This window comes from Eptatretus burgeri, chromosome 6 (genome assembly GCF_056783735.1).
Source record: "Eptatretus burgeri isolate ZD-2024b chromosome 6, Ebu_testis_v1, whole genome shotgun sequence".
Classification (NCBI taxonomy): domain Eukaryota; kingdom Metazoa; phylum Chordata; class Myxini; order Myxiniformes; family Myxinidae; genus Eptatretus; species Eptatretus burgeri.
In genome coordinates this window covers 9287810-9308058 of record NC_140966.1, presented here as the reverse complement: position 1 = coordinate 9308058, position 20249 = coordinate 9287810, and the positions used below count along the sequence as shown (strand labels likewise).

Here is a 20249-nt window from a genome sequence, read left to right as displayed (position 1 = left end):
TTCCACTGCGAACTCCACTCCGAACTTCGAACCCAGACTGACTGGACCACAAACCAAGACTCCAGACGAACTGAACTCCCGGGGCTTTTGCCCCGCCTTTTATTGGGTTTGGGGGGGGGTGTTTGGTCTTTCACCTCTGACCCCTCACCCCCCGCTAGCTCCGCCCCTTTTGTCATTCTGACCCGATCTTGTCGCCAAACGCGGACAAAACGGACGTGGTAGAAATCACCGGCCCTCGCCCCAACTCGGGAGTCCCCGCGTCTGTCGGCGGAGATGCCATTTGTCTATGGATGTCGTTGCTGGCAAAAAGATGGCGGCGTTTGTGGAAATGAAGGTGAGGAGACGTTGTTCATTTCTTGGGGAAAAGACAGCGGCGTTTGTGGAGATGAAGGTGAGGGATGTTGTTCGTTGTGGTGAAGGTGGTGAAGAGATGTTGGCGATTGTTGGTTGAGATGAAGGTGGTGAAGAGATGAAGGTGGTGAAGAGATGTTGGTTAAAGTTGTGAGGAGATGTTGGCAGTTGTGGCGAAGGTGGTGAGGAGATGTTGGCGGTTGTTGGTTAAGGTGGTGAGATGTTGGCGGTTGTGGCGAAGGTGGTGAGGAGATGTTGGCGGTTGTGGCGAAAGTGGTGAGGAGATGTTGGCGGTTATGGAGAAGGTGGTGAGATGTTGGCGATTGTTGGTTAAGGTGGTGAGGAGATGTTGGCAGTTGTGGAGAAGATGGTGAGGAGATGTTGTTTAAAATAAAGATAGAAAAGAATAACACTACCTCAAAGGTTCACAGCCCGGCTCACGAATAATTCCCGTTAGACATCGGTGGGGAAATCTATCGGGACACACACTTATCGACATAACTGATCTTCGGGGAACCTGAATGGTGTTCTGTGAATTTCCACAACCGTAACAATATATATGTGTATACATCCATATATATATATATATATATATATATATATATATATATATATATATATATATATATATATATATATATATATATATATGTGGATACATCCATATATGAGGCTCCGCGAGGAGGAGTGATATAAGGGACACCGGCCATTTTGGAGTTAATGCCAAATTGCACTATTTTAACCCTTACCCTATCATCCGAGCCTATCATCATCATATCATTAAAAAAATGTCGCTTACATCACTCCTCCTCGTGGGGCCTCATATAGAATTCGATATATACATTGATATCATCATCACACCATTTGAAAGCGTTTATCCCTGACCAGGGGTCAGCTTTTTGTGGGCTCCAATCATGGGACTCTTTCTTGTGGCAATGTTTTCACGGCCGGATACCCTTCCTGACGCCAACACTTTTGTTGCCTTCGAACCTGCAGGGATGTACTGGTGTTCTGGTGTATTCCCAGTAATTCCCAGTGTACTGGTGCTCATTTCGCCGACCTTCAGAAGGATGACAGGCTGAGTCAACCCCCCTGATGCGAACTCAGCAGGCAGAGGGGCTTGAACTCAGGACCCCGGGGATCCCAAGCCACCACCTTAACCACACCAGCTCATCGATCCATAGATATATGTATGTGTATATATATATATATATATATATATATATATATATATATATATATATATATATATATATATATTTTTTTTTTTTTTTTTTTTGTCGAAATACCACTGCTGCAATTTTTGCTTTGGGACCTGTCATCCTGTCCTGCAACAGTGGTCATGGTGAAAGCAGCGCAAGATCACGTCTCCCGTAGAAACAAATGTTACTGTGACAAAACTTCATTGGAATGATAGCTCATTGCGCTGGCATTGTTGGAATATGCAGACCGAAAGCGGGTGTCGTAACACTGTGATGAACTGAACGGGTGACTTTCCATGCACGAAGCTTAGAAAGCAGAATTCAACCGGCCTTGTGCTATTGTTAGCACCCGAGGGAAGGAGGCACGGCTGGAGGCAGCCAATGCATGCGTTACATCACTGTGACGTGGTGCCCGCTTGCATGTCACAACTTCCTTTGTTATTGTTTTTTTATTGCCATTCACCGGTCCCTTTTCTCTTGTTATTTCTCCATCTGCCTCGTTCATTCATCATATCATATCATATATCTCTATCTCTATCTCTATCTCTATCTCTCTCTCTCATTATTTTCCTCCTTTCTTTCTTTCCGTCATCCTGAAAAGCGATGGCTGCAAGCGAGGAGTTGCGACACCAGCTTCTCATAGGACAGTTCGTACTGACAGCGGGTTGTGCCGCCGAACAGGCACAGCAGCTGCTGCAGGCGTCACGCTGGGAGTTTGAGGTGAGCTGCGAGGTTTGTGTGTGTGGTCGAGGGTCACGAGCTCTGGCTGAAGGTCAGATTGAAGGCTAACCAGTTCGGTGTACTGGCTGCAGATGTTTTCATTTGACTGAATGTTGGGATACATCGGTAATTTGTACAAGTATACCATGTGGGACACCAAACTGTTGGTTCTTGGGTTCATTTGTAAACAATAAATTGATATATGGTATTTGTAAACATGTTTGCCATATTAACTTCTTTGGCATCTCGTTGAGAAACTGAAGTCAAATGGGATGATTAATGGAAGACAGAGTAACAAACGGACTACTATTTCATTGTAAAAAGATACATTTCAGCCTGTTTTGTGTGCAAATTTATCTTGGCACAATATATAATATATAGAACACCCCCATCCCTCCCTCTTCCCCCAACCACATACCACAACCACCATTCCTACTCCTTCCCTTCACCCTCGATCTTTAAGTCCACAGAGTGATCAATATTCGTTTGAGCACAAGCTTATTAAGGTCTTTTAGCTAAATTTCAAGTTCCACAAGCAACTCCATGTCTATTATTGTTCATCGTTACACGACTGTCTCGTTCCCCTTTTAATGTAAGGTAGTTGTCAAGAAAGGAGACTTATTTCGTTGTATTTCCTTGTCTGTGTGTACACTGTCTCCAGGCTGCCCTAAGTGCTTTTTTTCAGGAAAGTGGGCTACCTGCTGCCTCAAATCATAACCAAATGGTGAGTGCCAATCAAATGTGCTTTTTGAAACCTTTTGTTGATGCTGTAGTGTGATGTTATTTCTGCTTTACCAACAGATTGTTGAACTTGTGATGCGGAGGTAAGAGTAGATGACTGGCCATACAGTGGATTGCAACACAATCATGTAGTGGATGATGGGCTGTACACTGGCTTGGAAGACAATCATTTCTGTTAATCCTGGTGATCTTTCATGATTCTGTATCCATTAAACACACCGCAGGCCTTCTGCTCCTCTGTGATGAGGTTGAAAACGTGTCATGGGGTGAAACTTCAATCTTTATGATTCAATTAACCCAGGCCTGAAGTTGAATATTGTCAGCTGCTGTAACCTCTACTAATTTAACCTAAAATTTTATTTTTGAAGAGAAACTAAACTCCTTTCAATAATTGGGGTTCACTGTATTTGATCAGTGTCCTGGTTGTTGTTTTTTTTTTCATTTTACATCTTTACACAAATAAATGCACTTTTAGGCAACAGATGCAATGAGTGAATGTATATAGAGGCAGTCGTGTCTTGCCATTGCAAGTCCATGATTATATGTGAAATGTCACTTGCTTTTCAGGTTAAGTCGTGGACTTGCTAGAGGGGATGGTAGTGAGCATGAAGTGAGAAAGCAGTGAGGAATTGGAGAGTTAAATAAACCTGCAAGATCAGTCTACATCTTAAGGTGCCAGAAAACATCATCTGGCCAACCTGAAGATTGAACTATCAAACTTGTCACCTTCCTCTAAAACACCTTGTGAAGTCGGTCTCGTGTACTCTCCCTCTCCATTCCTTCTCTCACGACGTATGACACCAAAGTTGACTCCACTCGTGAGAAGGCTGAATGCCTCAGTTCTGCGTTTGCTTCCAAATCTTGTGTTCCCAACCCCATGCTCTCGGTACCCAAACTACCCAGTCACACCCAACTGCTCCTGGACTTGTATTTTTCACCTGAGAATGTGGAGAAGTTCCAGGCAACCCTCGACTGATTTTGCAACTGGCCTGGACGGTATCAGCGCACGTGTCTAAGCTGCTCTTGCTCTTCCACGAGGATAGATCATGTATACAAAGTAAATCAGAAAGGCACCTGGTCAAGGGCATACCCACGACAGGTTGAACAGTTTACGTTTTGTATCCCACCGATAGGCCGGACATGCATCCTGACGTTAACCAAAATCAAATCGGCTTGTTCTTGTCACCTACTCAACTCATCCACCAAGTTTTGTCATATTCCATCCACAACTTTTTGGGATGTCATGCAATTTGTAGTTTTTAGCCGTATCTCTCAGTGGTGAAGAATCACTTAAAAAATGATCATATCCGGATCTGGATCTTCACCAAAATTTAATCAATTCAACCTTGTCCACCAAATTTCGTGTGAATCCGTCCACAACTTTTTGAGATATCCTCCTCAACGACACACAAACAGGGGTGAAAACAACCTCCATCCACCTTTCGTGGCTGAGGATTTTGTACACAAGCCTGTCACATGTAGTACAAAAATATTAGAAGAAATCACTGTACTCCAAAATGAGTGATCAGGATATTTGTAGACAAGAGACAAATCAATAAAGCACATGTACAAACTCCTTTGTGAGCCTTATAACAGTCTAAAGAATATCAGCCTATTGTGCTGCCATGTCAAAAAATGGTAAATTATGTGATTATTTGCGATATATTAATGAATTAATATAATATTTATGCTTTGGTTCTATTATATTATGCCTTTTGTAAATGAACATGGTTACCTGCAGCTCCCCAGGATGTATGTTTGTATGTTTGTCTGAACCTTATAGAATATAACAGTTTGGCTGATCGCCATCAAATTTTGCATACCTGTTCGGGGTGCCCAGGGTCAGGTCACGGTCGCAAAATAACAACACCCCTTTCCTCCTGCAAAAAAAATAACAACAAAATAACAACAATAACACCCTTTTGCACTAACATACAAAATAACAACACTACTTGTGTATTACAAGTATGGTATTCTAAAATACACTGTAAACTGTCGTCATCATGTATGTGGAGGGGATTCGTCATACTTGTCTTTTCCTTTGTTTGTTTGTGGGAAGAAAAGTGTTGAAATTGGTGGTGGTATTTGGGGTGAGCATGGGAAGGTTCTGCTGAGTTGGGATGGCCACCTCAAACTTGCGTTTTTATTTTTGCATGAAAGTGGGGAATTATCATACGAAAACCAGACATCATAGATGTGGCCCAATTATCATACGTGCTAATCGACTCCTGCACCGCTGGACAAAATAACTTAAAAACTGGATGTTGTCATGAAAAAAAAAACAACTCCTCGAAGTTGTACAAATCATTCTAAAATAGGCGAATTATGTGTTATAGTATTGTTGTGGTTCTGCAAAGCCGGCACTCCACCTCGGCAATGGCACACAACATATAGTGGTCTTGAGACAGTTATTTCATTAGTATTCGTTTTAGAGAGCCATTCCGTTATGTCTGGTGGGTTTATGGGACAAAATGCATTGCGAGGGCTTTTCAGCACATCTTTATTCCTATTCTTTGTCTTATTTATTTTACTTCACACATAAACCCCTCTCCTTCACACAAGCATGCAGACCACAGCAACATGCAGCTTATTTGCACACGTGCACCATTCCCCGTTCAAACTTCACACCATTATCAAACAGATTCTCACCTCAGACCTTCTCCAGACTCGGACCACATGCTGCCACATTTCAATAACCATGATAATGCCTTGATAAAAATCCCCACATCAATCCAAGCACACTTACCTTCACTATTCAATGCCACCGCTATGCCACCACAACCACGGTCACAACCATGGATGGCCACCACTGCCCTATGGAGGTGGTGGAGAACAATGGGCATCACATATCACTGCGGATTCTTGGAACGTTCTGGCGTGTGTGCTTGAATCCGTTGAACATTGTATGGATAGCCCTCGCGCTCCACTCAATTATGGCCCCCATTTGGGTCCAGCGCATGTTCTTGGCCGGAGAGCACCACCAGATACCCTCGCCCCATGTTGATATCAGAGATGAGTCACATGGTGAGGCGCGGAAGTGAATGAAGCCATTTCCGGTGCCAAGTCCACACGTTTGTGCGGTCAACCCTTGTGGAAGCACCCATGCACCAATGTCGGCACTCGGAAACTCCTACCATCCGTCCTGATCCACCTTTGGGCTCCCTCATCAAGCAACCATAAAACACCCTGAATAAGAGAGAGAAAACACTTTTGGCCTGGTCAGCGGTACGGGATGGAAGGCAGAGCTGAACAGGCAGACGGAGCTTGTGGAACAGGGTAGGTGGAGCGGAGTGCTGGGTGGGCAAATGATTCAGTCGCTGTGCTGAACGCATTCATGAGGGTCTCGCCAAAACACATTTACACATGCAGACTTCCTCACGCATCATTAGGACTATCTTCTCAAACTTTGTCTCTCATTTTCCATCTCATCTGCTGGGGACACAAAAAAGCAATCAGCGACAGCAAGTCCTGAACAACCGCTCTTTACAAAGCGACCCCACAGACACACACCTCTTTCCATTTTCTTCTCTGCACCACATCCGCAATCACCACACCCCTCATTTTGCACCCTTCTCTGAGCACACACCATTTGACATCCTCAATTTCCCTCCCCTCCTATGTGACTGGGAAGTGTGGGACCATCAGCCGTGCCAGGTCCAAAAAAAACCCTCATCTTTCCTCATCTCTCTTTGCTCTCTAACTTTCCTTGGGGTATATTTTTGATGGCACTTGTTTTGTATGGTATAAGTTAGGATTGTAGAAGTTCTTAATAACAGGGTAAATTCTGCAGTGTCTTGTTTCTTTTGTAAATATTTGCATTTCCCTTGCTTCACTTGTTACAAATAAACCTGCTTGTTATAAATGTACCCAGCTCATAGCGTCTTTTCCCTATTGGTCCAGCCGAGTTCGCACGTCGTGTCGCTGGGAAGTTCTGCCCCACGTGATTTGCTCTTTATTAGCCGGTGCAGACTGCAACTCTACTCGGCTGTACCTGATCCTGTAAGTTAACTAGAGTACGCATCGAGGGCATGAGACCCCCTTGGTGCGGCCATCCACACAAGGTATCACGCGAGGTAGTGTAACCCTGCCCGATGGGCAGTAGCAATCGGCACTCGTGGTTGCTTAACAACCTGCCGGAGCATGGAGTTTATTTGTGCCTGGTGGCCTCAGGACCAAGTGTTCAGAAGGAACTCAAGCACTTCCCTTCATGGCAAAACTCGAACCCTGGATCCGTAACAGTATAATGAAAACAAATCATCATGGGAAAGCTTGTGGATCACAAGTTATACGTTGCCTGAGGCTGACTTTTTTTCCTATTTGCTTCAGAATTGGTGGTGTTTAATTTGCCTTTGTTTCTTGAATGTACCTTTTTATGTCAAAATTTATAACCCAATCACATCAACATAGTGCTGAGAGTAAATATCTCTATATAATGGAGCAAGTGTATGTATGTATCATATACTCTTCCGAAAGGATTTGACCGAAGAAGCTGAAATTCTCAGGGATTAATGAGGGCACCCTGAAGTTGTGTATATGCAAGTTTAATTTGATTCCATCAAGTTTTGGGAAAAAATTTTTCGCTCATTTTGGCATTTTCTTCCTTTGCGAGAAGCGTGGATGGGTGCAATTGTAATTATCTGAGCTATATATCTACAATATATTTATTATATATGCGCATAAGCAGTACGCATGTTTTCGCTTCATGTATGTAACCCTGGTTAATTTTATTTTTGGGAGTGATCAGGGCATGGACTGTTGCCCATACACCGCCCAAATAAAGGTATGTGTCAGAAGAACGTGTTGCACGCTTGGAACACGATCGCCCAGAGGGTGGGTATTCACTCTGCTATGGTATTAATAATCATAAAGATAATAACATGACCCCTCCTGGTGGCTCCCATAGGTATCAGGTGCTTCTAGGCACCTTTGCAATCAGGTGCCCTTTGCAATCTGTCTATTTGTTATTTTTAAGTGAACTGCTGTTATCCAGCTCCACAGGCCCAACAAATACCCCCACAAGGAAGGCAAAAGTAATGCCTCAGGATCATGCGCGAAGGCAAGAACCGCCAGAACCATCTTAAACCGGGCATGTCGAGAGGCTTTCGGGGTCGGCGGAGAACCAAGTGGCACACGCAATGGTGGATTAACGTACGGGCATGCAGGGCCCTGCCCAGGGGCGCCAAGTTCAACGTGGGCCCCGAGCAGAGGTGGCGTGAGGACTGTGCAACCCACGCAATTGCATGGGGGCCTCCAGATAACATGGGGCCCCACACGACCGATCGTGGTTCACAATCTTTCGAGACCCCCACCCGAAAGGAAAGAAAGCACCGTCACACAATGAATCCATTTTTTAAAAACGTTATACCTTGATATTTAACTACACAGGATTATCCGACTATTACAAAATTATTAGGTGAGGTTAATCAAGAAAGCAAATGGAATATTAACTATGTTTAATAAACACAAGTGCAACAATAATCACAATAAAATTAGTATAATTTCTAATGTTAATGCATATCGATATTGTTTCAGCAAATCCACACTACAATTTATTGAATGATCACAAAACAAACTCTCATTAGTCAATGGACCCATGTGCACAACAACTGTGAAAATAATGCGGAGTCCTTGTGTTTTTTTGGGCATTTTGAGCCAAAATATTTTTGTATCCAGGGCCCCCAAAAAATCTTAATCCACCTCTGGGAACATGTATGAATGTATTGGCATTCTTATGAGGTAGGAATAGCTGAGGGGTGGGTTCAGCACGTGGCAGTTCGGTTAGTTAAGGAGTTGACCTCGGGGAGTCAAGTTGAGTAGAGAATGATGAACGAGTGGGTTTGCAACAGTCAGAGGGAGAGGAGGTCGGAGAGTTCGGGATGAGCAAGTCAGGGTACAGTAACCCCAAAGCATGTCCGCCAGACCATCTCATCCCGCCCCAAGTTCTACCGCCATAGCTCTCCCTCCTATCTCCCCCCCCACCTCAAACCATAGCACCAACCCCATATATAAGCATCGTGTGGGGACAAGGTTTCTGTTTTGGGTCTGGTGACCGAGTCCTGTCTGAATATCTGTCATGCAAATGTGATAAGGTAACTGTTGATGAATGAGCAAGGGCAATTTTATGGAGGAATGCCTTGATGATTGAATGGGTAAAAGCCTTGTTTTATTATGTCACTGGGATGGGTTTGATTGGCGACTCAGAGTGGAGTTTTAAATCAAATGTCCTACCTGGCTAGCTGGTTCATAAAAGTGTGCCAATTTTACTTGGACTATGAGCTACCAACCACAACTATTAGACATGACATCATGGTGATGATGATGATGATGAAAGGCAATCTGATGGAGTAGTCTCCTTGTCTGTGGTCTCAGCATGATGACAACCTCCTCTTCAAAACAACAAATTGACCAAAATTAAATGAGTGTTTGTCATGTTAATGTTGTTTCTTTTTCGAAATAAATGTATAGGAATGTCTTTTCCACAGCATTTAGCATACCTCTTTCAACATTTGGTTGATAAAATTAATTGTCCTTATTTTTGTCCTGGTGACACAGATGGACTTGAGTGTTTATAAAAGACTTGTTTTCCATCATTAATGTTACCAGTTATTTAAGAGATGAATGGAACTGAATTGGTTAAAGAAGCCAAGTGACTTTGAAGAGAAGAAAAACTCGGTTTAAATCAACATTTAAAGACAAACAAAGGAGAATGTTCTTCACAGTTTTCCAACCCTTTCTCCTTCCCCATTTTGCAGCATATGTGCACACCATCAAACACCCCTGCAACACCACCGAACTTCCCAGATGCTCTGCTTCTGTTTTCCAAGCTTCATGCAAATGACAGTGGAGCCAGCAGCTCAGCTGCAAATCAACCTCCCATCCAGTCGACCCAATCAGGTCCTTCAAGCTCCCTCTGGGTGTCATCTACGTCACCTGCATCTCCAACAACCTGGTCTCGTGCTGCTCCCCAAGGAAGCCATTTTATCTTGGGAGGAAGGACGTGATGAGGACTCCATTGGACTGCAGCGGAGCTTGAATGTTGATTTTTTGCTAAACTGAATGTTGATTTGATGGAGTGTATGGGACAATTGTGCAAATAACCAGGGCGATCTGAAAGAGTGAAGAAGTTCAAACTATTTATAATGTAGATGCTTGGCTTGCTCTAATTTGTCACAAAGACAAAAGTTGAGGCCTAGAATTTCAACAACAGTTACCTTCATCAAAGGAGGCCCCTGATCTTATATTTGTGACAAATTGCAGTTGAGGAATCTTTGCATTATCAGCAATCCAAAGTACAGCTAATTATTTGTTTATCTGTTTGTATCAGGGAAAACATCATGAGAAACTTGTAGGAAGTATATCGGAGGTGAGTATAGGCATCATTACATTGAGGTTGAATATCTTCAACCACGCCAATTTGGAAAACCTCATGCATGCATTTTATTGCTGAGAAGTATGCTACTAATCGTCATCTAATGATTCGTCTTTTATGAGGGTGCATAATTTTGTAGTTTGCATTGAGTTTTCTGAACAAGATGTCAGCTCCCCTCTCCAAATTCATTTCCATGTCTTTTATGAGGTCGATATATTCCCTCTGGGTTTGTGTGTACCTGAAACAAGTATACTTGCTTCTCATGATACCTTAACAATTGGGGAAAGTAAATAGCTCTTCTTTAATTGTATAATTATGACTGTCATTGCATATTTCTTTCAAGGGGGTCATTTTCATATTCTCGAGACAAAATAGCAAAAATACAACAGAAACCCACATTTTCCCTCACTTATCTTATCACATCTATGCGTGCGCGTGTGTGTGTGTGTGTGTGTGTGTGTGTGTGTGTGTGTGTGTGTGTGTGTGTGTGTGTGTGTGTGTGTGTGTGTGTGTGTGTGTGTGTGTGTGTGTGTGTATACATATATAATCAGGCACAATCCTGGACAGGTCACCTCTCCAACACAGGATACTCAAATGGCTCAATCATTCCAGCAAGCTGGTACTCTATTTAGCTGACCTCAGAAGGATGACAGGCTGAGTCAACCCCACCTGGTATTAATTCAACAGGTCCAGGATTTGAACTCAAATCCCGAGGATCTCCAGGATCCCGAGCCTGCCACCCTAACCATTAAGCTAACACCAAGCATATCAAATTAATGCGGTTGGGAATATCCATTGTAATAAAGAGAAGGCACAGCCAACCAAAAAATTATATTGAACTCCACTCTAATTTTGAAACAAATGGGAAGAGCAGTGTCAGCCTCCAGCAACGTTTCGCTTGTGATCCGCAAGCTTTATCAAGCCAAAGGGAACCAAGGTGGCACACACGGCTCTTTTATAGTTGATTTTGTAGAACACTCAATATAATTCCAGTCATGCATGGAAGCATGGAATATATATATATATATATATATATATATATATATATATATATATATATATATATATATATATATATATATATATATATATATCTTTTTGCTGTTGTTTAAACAAGAGAAAGCCATATCATATATATTTGCTGTATACGATATATATATATATATATATATATATATATATATATATATATATATATATATATATATATATATATATATATATATATATATATATATATATATATATATATATATATATATATATATATACATATGCATATACACACCCATAAACACACACACACACATATGTGTGTTTATGTTTAGATATATATGTATACGTATACAGTATGTATATGTGTGTGTGTACATATATATTGTATGTGTGTGCGTGTGTATATATATGCATGAATGTATTGTTGCGAATTCTGGCCCGTCCGGCGTGCGAACGACCGTGTGTAGCCAAAAGCGGCCGCCTCGCCCACCAGAACAGACAATTCAGTCGTGACCCTCCGGGAACTACCGCCCGGAGCCAGTCACGGGTGGGGGTTTAACCTCACTACAACTCAGTCCGTATTCTACCCGTGCGAAATAGGGTCCGATCGCCGAATGGTCGATTTACCTAAGTACTCGCGCGAGTAGCGTACCGAGGAGTTGTTCCATGTCACAGGTCGACTCCAGACACGAACCGCTTAAGCGGCTCGTTCCGTGCTACAGAGATAACCGAGCGGAGTTCTCGTCGACCTCGACGGTTCAGATTATTTACCAGGTGTTCTAAACCCACTATCAATCCCTTACGTGATGCAAGATGGAGATTCAATAAAAGGAAGGAGACGAAGCAAAGCGGGAAACAGTTCAACAAGCAATGCACATTTATTACGGAAACACGGAAGGCACGTATATTGCAGTCAAGACAAAATGCAACAAAAGCAAATGCAATACGACCGAATAAAAGGTGCAATTATTTACAACACTTATACAGTTCTACTTGTCGGGACTCGGCGCCACATCACTCATTCCAAAAAGCAAAGGAAAGAAAGCCACCCTCACAGGCAAGGAGGCAGACAGGTCCGTGGACCAAATGTGCGCGGAACCTGGAGGAGCGGTCAGGTCCACGAGACCGAGAAGGTCTTACCCGCGTCCTCGTGACCCGAAGACCGGCAAGCCGCAATGTTCGCGCCACTGCACCCCGAGTCCATTCCCCTGGGGTGGTCGGCGAGCCCTCTCCGGCGTGCTCCGCGCAAGCAGTTTGGTTGGCACCACGTTTAGGGTGGGGGAGGAACGGGGCCCCCCCGGTACTATCTCAGCAGCGGATGGGGGGGGGGGAATTTCTGATGCTCAGGGAGAGGGGAATGGCTGGCTGGCTTGGGTCCCGCGACGAGACGAGCGACCCCCACACCGCAACCTCGATGCCGACCGCCGTATTCACTCGACTCAAACTCGAACTCTTCACTCGCAACGACCAGCCGCCTGCAACTGAACCCCGTGAGTCGCCTTGTGCTCGCATCTTTATAGGCCGCTGGAGGAGCCTATATGCAAATTTCAGGATCAAAACGCGATTGGAGGCGGGGCCACGCCACCCTCTGTTCAGCCATTGGTGTGGCAAAAAGGGGGCGTGAAGCCTTTTTGATCCAAATTCCTCTCGTAAAGAATCCACGTTCAGCGTGCTTGGAGGCGGGGCCATACCGTCCAACGTTCGCCCATTGGACGGAGAAAAAGGGGGCGTGAAGCCTTCCTTGATCCGGATTTCTCCTTCGGAAAGGCCGCCATTCGCGCTCGCGGCTCGATGCGTTCGGCACCAATCGCCGAACGGACTCAAGACAGCACAACGTTTGGTGTTGACTGGTGGTGTGGTCGATGGTTGTTGGAGATAGACGGAGGTGGTGGGGGGTTTGCTGTGGTGCTTTCGTGGTTGGCAGGTGTCGTTTGGGAATGGCGGTGAAGCGATGCTTGCAGGATGGAGTTGTGAAGGTCATGGTAGTGGCTGTTTGCGTTGTTGGCGGCTTAATGGTCGAAAATAACAATAGAGAAAGAAAAATGGCAAACTCAAAGCGTCGCAGCCCGGATGAATCACACATCTTCCCTCTATACAACGGGTTTGGGCTAACTACACATGAACTTACCAATATATCTCACCTGAGGACTCTTTATGGTGTAATGCGAACTTCCACAACCGTAACACCACCCCCTCCCCTTTTTACAGACTCGCCCCGAGTCGTCAAATTTTCGTGTGCCATCATGTGTAGTTCTCCCCGAGTACGTTTTACCTTCGGATCCATGAGTGCGACATTCATGTTCTTCGTGTCCCCAAAATAAATAACGTATGGGCTGAGTAACTAACTAAACAAAGCCACTCATACGGACGACTTAAATAAATTCCCGGCGCTAACACATACATGCCGGGGGCGTACTCATATTTACAGTACATCTTAACCTTATAATTTACACTAAACCATGGCCCAGGATCAATGGACTCTGCAGGGAGAAAAACAAAAGTCAACTGGTGCACGGGCCGCCACTGCAGGCCCGTGTTATCGCTGCCAACAGGACAGTCCTTGCAAACTTGATCGATCCCGGCACGCATGGAAATGAACAAGGGGGGGGGGGAATCGAAACAGAACGGGGCTGATGAACATGGGCAGTGGGCATGGCATGGCAAAGGCAGCAGGCAAACACAGCCTGCAGAATAAGGCCATTGCAGGCAAACACAGCCAGCAGACAATCCGACCGGCACAGGCCTTGCAGAAAACAGCTGCAGACGATCCGGCTGGAACAGGCCTCAGCCTTTGCCTTGCAGTGGAGGTTGGTGGAGGGAGTGCGGTGGTGCTGCCCACTCAGACAGCGGGCTCGGACCTACCTTAACGTCTCCCTCCCAACCTATCGCCTTTGCCTGTCTCTGTACCTACCCACTCCCTTAATTTGTCAAAACCCAATTTAGCCCCAACTTGTTGTTTTTGTTGTTTTTAATTTTTATCCTTACTTCCCCACTAGAAATCGTCCCCTAACCCCCTTTACTGTCCTTGTTTGGCTAACCTATCCTGTCACCTAGCCTACTCCCAACCCCTACGTTCCCTTCCTGGAAGGGAATGAGGGAGAGCTAGCGTCCTGTGTCGAGGCCCAACTCAAGCCTCAGGATGGCCTCCTCAGACTTCAGCGATCTTAACCCAAAGTGGGTCCAGCGGCCCACAACGAGCGAAAGGATGGATGGTGCGGAGGGGTACACTTCCTAATCTACCCTAACCATTAACTCTGAAACTACCCCAGGGCTTTCAACAAGCGCCTCTCGCTTAATCTATTGGTTCTATCAACCCAGATTCCCGTCGCCTGTGTTGGTGTCCTCGCAAATTTCGGGCCTCGCCGCCCAATTTCCCTTCCGTGCCCTCACATGGTCTCATGGCTGGGATGCGTGGCTCCCTTGGCAGGCACTACCCTCTGCCGATTCTCCTACGATGGCACCCCCGGGCACTACACTGCCTCCGAACTTACCAGCTCCCTAAACACTGGGGAGTGCCCTCCATGGAGACTCCCCTGAAACGCTCACGTGGCAGGCTGGCTTCCCGGGCCCCTTTCTGAGGGTCACCCGTGCCCACGACACTGTCCACGCGGCTAATGACGCCCCGGGCCCCCGCATCATGCAGGCGCACCGGTGCCCACTACGCTATCCCGGCCCCCCATGGGCCCTTGGCCTACCAGGGCCGACTAGCCCGGTGCTCAGCGATACTCACTGTTCGCAGCCACGCTCCCAGCCCGTTAACAGGGCTCCTGCACCCCTCCAAATGGGTATCGAGCCTACTTCCCCACCAAGAGCAAAACGACCTCTATTTTGTCAATTTGACTAACTCAGATAACTCGCATTACTCTGACCCCGGGGTCCCTTGGGCGGGAATCACTCCTCCCCCCAATCACTCATCGCACCATGCATTCCCCATTCGCTACATTCACACAGACCTGCTGGCCTCACTCACTCAACAAGTACACGTTCCATTCCATACTTCTCAACTCACACCGCTGAATCCTGCCATCCTGCTCACTAAATCCCCTAAGTAACTCGTGCTCCCACGTCGTCCCTTACACTACAGCACGTTCCTTTTAACCTACCTCGCTGAACTACGTCCCCACTACACATCCAAAGTCTGTCCATGTCCTCAAATCTCTAAAAATATTTTCCCCTCCTAAATCTGGCTACAATCCCTCGACCTAATCCATTCCACAGGCCCCATGAGGACTTACCCCTGCCCCATGAAGCCGGTCGAGCTAAGCTAACCCTTCCCCCTCACTAGTGCCATCCTATGCCCAGGCAAGGGGATCTTCCACCCCTGCCCAGGGAATCCTGTTCACCCGAAAGTGAGGCTTGCTTTTTATATTTTTTTTCTCTCACGCAGCACCAGCATGGCAACTCGCAACCTGCGCACCAGCACGGCAATTCACAGCCGCGCACCTTTGGCGTGACGTCATGGCAGCTGTTCGCGTCCCTCGTCCCTCTTGGACGGTGCCATCCGGCAGGGATTCACCCTCCTGCCGGATTCCAACAATACACGCAGTCATGACGTCACCCTAGGTCAGGTCAGGTATGGGAGCATGTGCCAGAACAGCACGTCGCTGCGTCCACTTTCCGCCGGTACTCCAGGGGCCTCCGTCTGGCCATCCCCCAGGCAGATGCCAGGCCCATCCCCATCTCCTTGAGATGATGTTCAACCTGTTGCAACCATGAGGCACGTGGTCGACCCACTGGCCTCCTCCACTCATGAGACTCCCTCGCTGAGAGAATCTGGTGAGCAGGATCAGAGTCAGGAAAACGAGCCACATGTCCATACTCACGGACACACGGCAACTGACACTCACGGACTATGCAGGCAACAAATCTCATCCGAGTCTCTCTCAGCAACCGCTCGTTGGACACAAAATCCGACCAGCGATAGCCAAGGATTCTCCGAAGAGACCTGGTACCAAAGGAATTAAGTCTCCGTCTCAGATCCTTGGTCAGAGTCCAAGTCTCGCACCCATAGAGCAAGACTGGAAGTACCAAGGACCTGAAGACTCGGACTTTCGTCCTCCCGCACAGGTACCGGCAGCGCCACACCCCATGATCCAGTGAATCCATGACTCCCCAGGCCCGACCCAGACGTCTATTGACCTCTGACTCGCAGCCAGCAGAGACATGAATATCACTGCCAAGGTAAGTGAATCTCTCCACGACCTCAACATCCTCACCACAAACAGACACAGACAGGACAGCAGCATCCAAGATGTCACCGAAAGCCTGGATCTTAGTTTTGACCCAAGAAACCCGTAATCCCAACGGCTCCGACTCCTCATTCAGCACCTCGAGGGCCCCCAAGAGGATGTCTAAAGTCTCTGCAAAGATGACTGCATCATCTGCAAAGTCAAGGTCTGAGATCTTGACATTCCCAAATGACGCACCGCAACTTGATCTCTCCGACATCCTCCCTAGAATCCAGTCCATACAAGTGCTGAAAAGTGTGGGGGCAAGTACACATCCCTGACGAACTCCAGTAACAACTGGAAATAAGTCAGAGATGGTACCACCACACTTCACAGCACTCTCAGTACTAGAGTAGAGTTCAGACATCAGATCGATCAGTTTTGGTGGCACCCCACGAAGACCAAGAATCCTCCAGAGGACGTCCCGATTCACTGAATCGAACGCTTTACAGAGATCAACATAGGCTGCAAGCAGCCCCTGCCGAAACTCTCGTCTGCGTTCGGTGAGGACACGAAGTGCAAGGATACGGTCAATCGTTGACCTCTTTGGTGTAAAGCCTGACTGCTCTGGACGCTGGTGCTCAAGCAGATGGTGGCGAACCCTATCGAGAATTATCCGAGCAAAGACCTTGCCCGGCACTGAGAGCAGCGTCACCCCTCGGTAGTTGTTGCAGTCTTGGCGATCACCCTTCCCTTTCCAGAGAGGGACAACAAGGCCCCTCTTCCAGTCAGTTGGGATGATGCCTGTGTTCCAGGCAGAGCACAAAACTGCATGCAACGACACGAGTGCAGTATTTCCACCAGCCTTGAGAAGTTCGGCATGGATGCCACAGATGCCTGGAGCTTTGCCCCGTTTCAACTGGTTCACCGCAGCCCGTGTTTCCACAAGCGTAGGTGGACCACAGTTGATTCGAGGGTCAGCAACAGGGATTGTAACACCCTTGACGTCCAACTCGACAGTTGGGGGATCAGCCTGGTACAACCGCTCAAAGTAACCGGCCCAGCGGGCCTTCACTTCAGACTCCTCTGTCAAGAGCCTACCACTCTCTGCTCGAACTGTAGTGCTTCGAGGGATGGGCTTGGATGAACGTAATGCGCGAATTCCCCTGTAAGCGGGACGAGAATCACCTGTCCACAGGTGATGCTCTACCCCCTCACAGATTCCTCGCACATAGGCCTCCTTGTCCACCCTCAGTGCACGTACAGTTTTACGCCTCAGCTCCCTGAACAGCTCAGCTCTGCCATTCAGCCTGGCCCTGCGACTCTGGTCAATGGTATCCAGTGTCCCTTGAGAGACAAAATTCTTCTTTGCCCTGCGGTGAGCTCCAAGGCATCCACCGGCAACATCAAGGACGGTGGTCTTGAAGGCGCTCCACAACTCTTCAGGACCCCCCAAAGCACCCAGACCCCACAAGTGTCCACTCAGCCTGTTCGCAAACTCCTCAGCTACTCTCTCATCCCTGAGCTTGGCAACATCCAGCCTAGGCTGGGATGGTACCATTCTCCAGGATTTAAGGTGCAGCTTTAGAGTTGCTACAACAAGCCTGTGGTCAGTATTGAGGAACTGAGCACTCCGGTAGACCCTGCAGTTCTGGATCATCCTCCAACGACCGTCAATGAGGACATGGTCAATCTCCTTTGCCACACCGCCAGCGTTGGAATACCAAGTCCAGCGATGAGCTTGTGGGCGCTGATACCATGAACCAGCCACCCTAAGTCCATGACTTCTTGCAAAGTTAAGGAACTTAGTGCTATTCTGGTTCATAGTTCCTGACCCATGGGGACCAACACACACCTCATAAGCATCCCTATCAGTTCCAGTCGATGCATTGAAATCCCCCAAGACTAGAAGTGTATCTCGTCTGGGGCACTGATCAACCACAGACTCGAGTGTGGCGTAGAATGCATCCTTCACGGTGAGATCACTCGCCTCAGTCGGAGCATAAACAGAGACCAGGGAAATGACACCTAAGGAGTGACGAATCCTTAATCTCATAATATGCTCGTTGACCGGTGTTACCTCAATTATCATTGGGGTCAGCTTATTGGACACAGCTACAGCAACTCCTTGAGTATGGTAACCATCAGAGCGACCAGACCAATAGTAGGTGTAACCACCCACCATTATCTCGCCGCAATCCGGTCTCCGAACCTCAGAGAGAGCTGCAATCCCGATGTCCAAACGCTTGAGCTCAGATGATAACAGAGACAGGTGATCATCCTCTCTTAGGGATAGGACATTCCAGGCACCCACCCGAAGGGACCGCCTCAGGTTAACCCAAGGAGACCGCCGTCTGGTGGACGACACCTCAGCACCACTCCGACGCACTCTCCCGCAATCTGACCCAGGGATGTTACCCCGTGGTTTCCCTCCTATCAAACATTGGGGGTCCCGAAGGCTTTGCCCCAATCCCGTCATCCGGTGAGCTGCCTTGCGAAGGGAAGCTGCACAGGAGGTACTCCCACGGAGTGGGTTTTCAGATTTTTTTGCGTTTTTGCGTTTTGCGGAATGAAGGGTTTTACGGTGGCCGGAGTGCAAATCCTGCCACCAACCTCCTAATAAGAAGTGACCCAACTGCAGGAGGACGTCCGCAGACACAGTTGGGCACTATATATGGATGGCCGTTGGCTCACAAGGAGCTCCTCCGCCCTTTGATAAAGACGTCACCCTGCGCATCAAAAAAATACAAGCCTCGCATCTCGAGGGGTTCCCCACGCGAACGCATGTGCTCTGCCCGTTGGAGCTTCACACACCCGCCCTCGTGGAAAACCCATCTGGTCAAAATCCGTTTATCCAGCCTAACCTTTGTCAGTCCGCGGGATCGGCAACATTCACCGCTGGAGTTTCCGGACCGGGTTTCACTCCCGCAAGCGCGCACGTGGCGGCCTCGTGCGTTGCACGGCCCGAACCTCGCGCTCGCCGCGGTGTAAACCCGGCGCGGTCCCCAAAACAGCTACTGCTGCTACTCGGCCTTCGTTCCTCTGTCGCCGTCGCACTCTCGCGCTCAAGCTCCATTCCACACACGCACTCCTGTGTGTCACGAGACTCACACACCGTGCAATTACACTCACACGGGGAGTCGTGGCTGCATGGTCCCGCATGCCGACCGTCATCTCCCTTACATACGGCTCTCTCACACACACGGTCTCCCTCAAAGAGACCCTTTCACTCACACACGCGGTGACACTCACACGAGGTGCCTCATCCACACACGGCGTGCTGGGAAGCACGCACTTCGGCTCACTCACCACCATACCACTCACACACGGGGCCGCACTCACACCTTGCACCACAAACAACGGGACAATCACGCTGGGGAATCGGGTCACCTCCAGGGCTCCCGGGGCGTCCATACCCCCCCAAGCTGCACCTGTCTACAGCACTCGCCCCCTCGACTCCGCCTGGCACGACCAAACCCACCTGGTCGTGACTCGCTTCAAGGGAGAACAGCGTCTCCCTCTGTTCCCGAAGGAGGCCATCCAGCTGCCTGCACCGGGTCCCTAAACAGTCCGCCAGCTCACACCCATCAAGCCTCACTAACTCCATGTGTGTGTGTTCTGTCCCTTTAACCCCGTCTTTATCATGCAGTCTCTCCTCTATTTTTTCTGTCTCAGGTGTCTCGATACATTTTCTCTCCTTGT

General features: G+C 47.5%; 3 protein-coding genes across 8 annotated transcripts in view; 1 reads left to right on the top strand and 2 right to left on the bottom strand.

The window, feature by feature from the left end:
* LOC147024216 (uncharacterized) overlaps positions 1 to 20249 on the bottom strand; it is a 65418-nt gene that overhangs the window by 4912 nt on the left and 40257 nt on the right. The window lies entirely within an intron of this gene.
* LOC147024217 (E3 ubiquitin ligase RNF157-like) overlaps positions 1 to 20249 on the bottom strand; it is a 226821-nt gene that overhangs the window by 179404 nt on the left and 27168 nt on the right. For all 4 annotated transcript variants that reach the window (XM_085883910.1, XM_085883908.1, XM_085883911.1 and 1 more), the window contains 2 exons: positions 5761 to 6443; positions 4838 to 4894 (listed from right to left, as the gene is read on the bottom strand). The gene's annotated coding sequence lies outside the window, so the exon portion shown is untranslated. The remainder of the gene's footprint in view (positions 1 to 4837; positions 4895 to 5760; positions 6444 to 20249) is intronic.
* Positions 1855 to 10784, top strand: LOC147024218 (UBA-like domain-containing protein 2). 3 transcript variants are annotated; one of them, XM_085883919.1, is made up of 4 exons: positions 1855 to 2273; positions 2935 to 2997; positions 3075 to 3097; positions 3582 to 6880. In XM_085883919.1, the coding sequence occupies exons 1-4, from the start codon at positions 2157 to 2159 to the stop codon at positions 3637 to 3639; spliced, it is 261 nt and encodes an 86-aa protein (XP_085740045.1). In that variant the 5' UTR covers positions 1855 to 2156; the 3' UTR covers positions 3640 to 6880. The 3 variants fall into 3 exon arrangements, with proteins under 3 accessions (XP_085740045.1, XP_085740044.1, XP_085740043.1); XM_085883917.1 differs by lacking the exons at positions 3075 to 3097; positions 3582 to 6880 and adding an exon at positions 9767 to 10784 and having other exon boundaries at positions 1872 to 2273; XM_085883918.1 differs by lacking the exons at positions 2935 to 2997; positions 3075 to 3097; positions 3582 to 6880 and adding an exon at positions 9767 to 10784 and having other exon boundaries at positions 1867 to 2273.

Bases quoted from the DNA above. Each gene is read 5' to 3' on its own strand.
- LOC147024218 (XM_085883917.1), top strand. From the start codon at position 2,157: ATGGCTGCAAGCGAGGAGTTGCGACACCAGCTTCTCATAGGACAGTTC. The intron at 2,274-2,934 runs GTGAGCTGCGAG...CACTGTCTCCAG, and splicing joins CGTCACGCTGGGAGTTTGAG to GCTGCCCTAAGTGCTTTTTT. The intron at 2,998-9,766 runs GTGAGTGCCAAT...CCCATTTTGCAG, and splicing joins CCTCAAATCATAACCAAATG to CATATGTGCACACCATCAAA.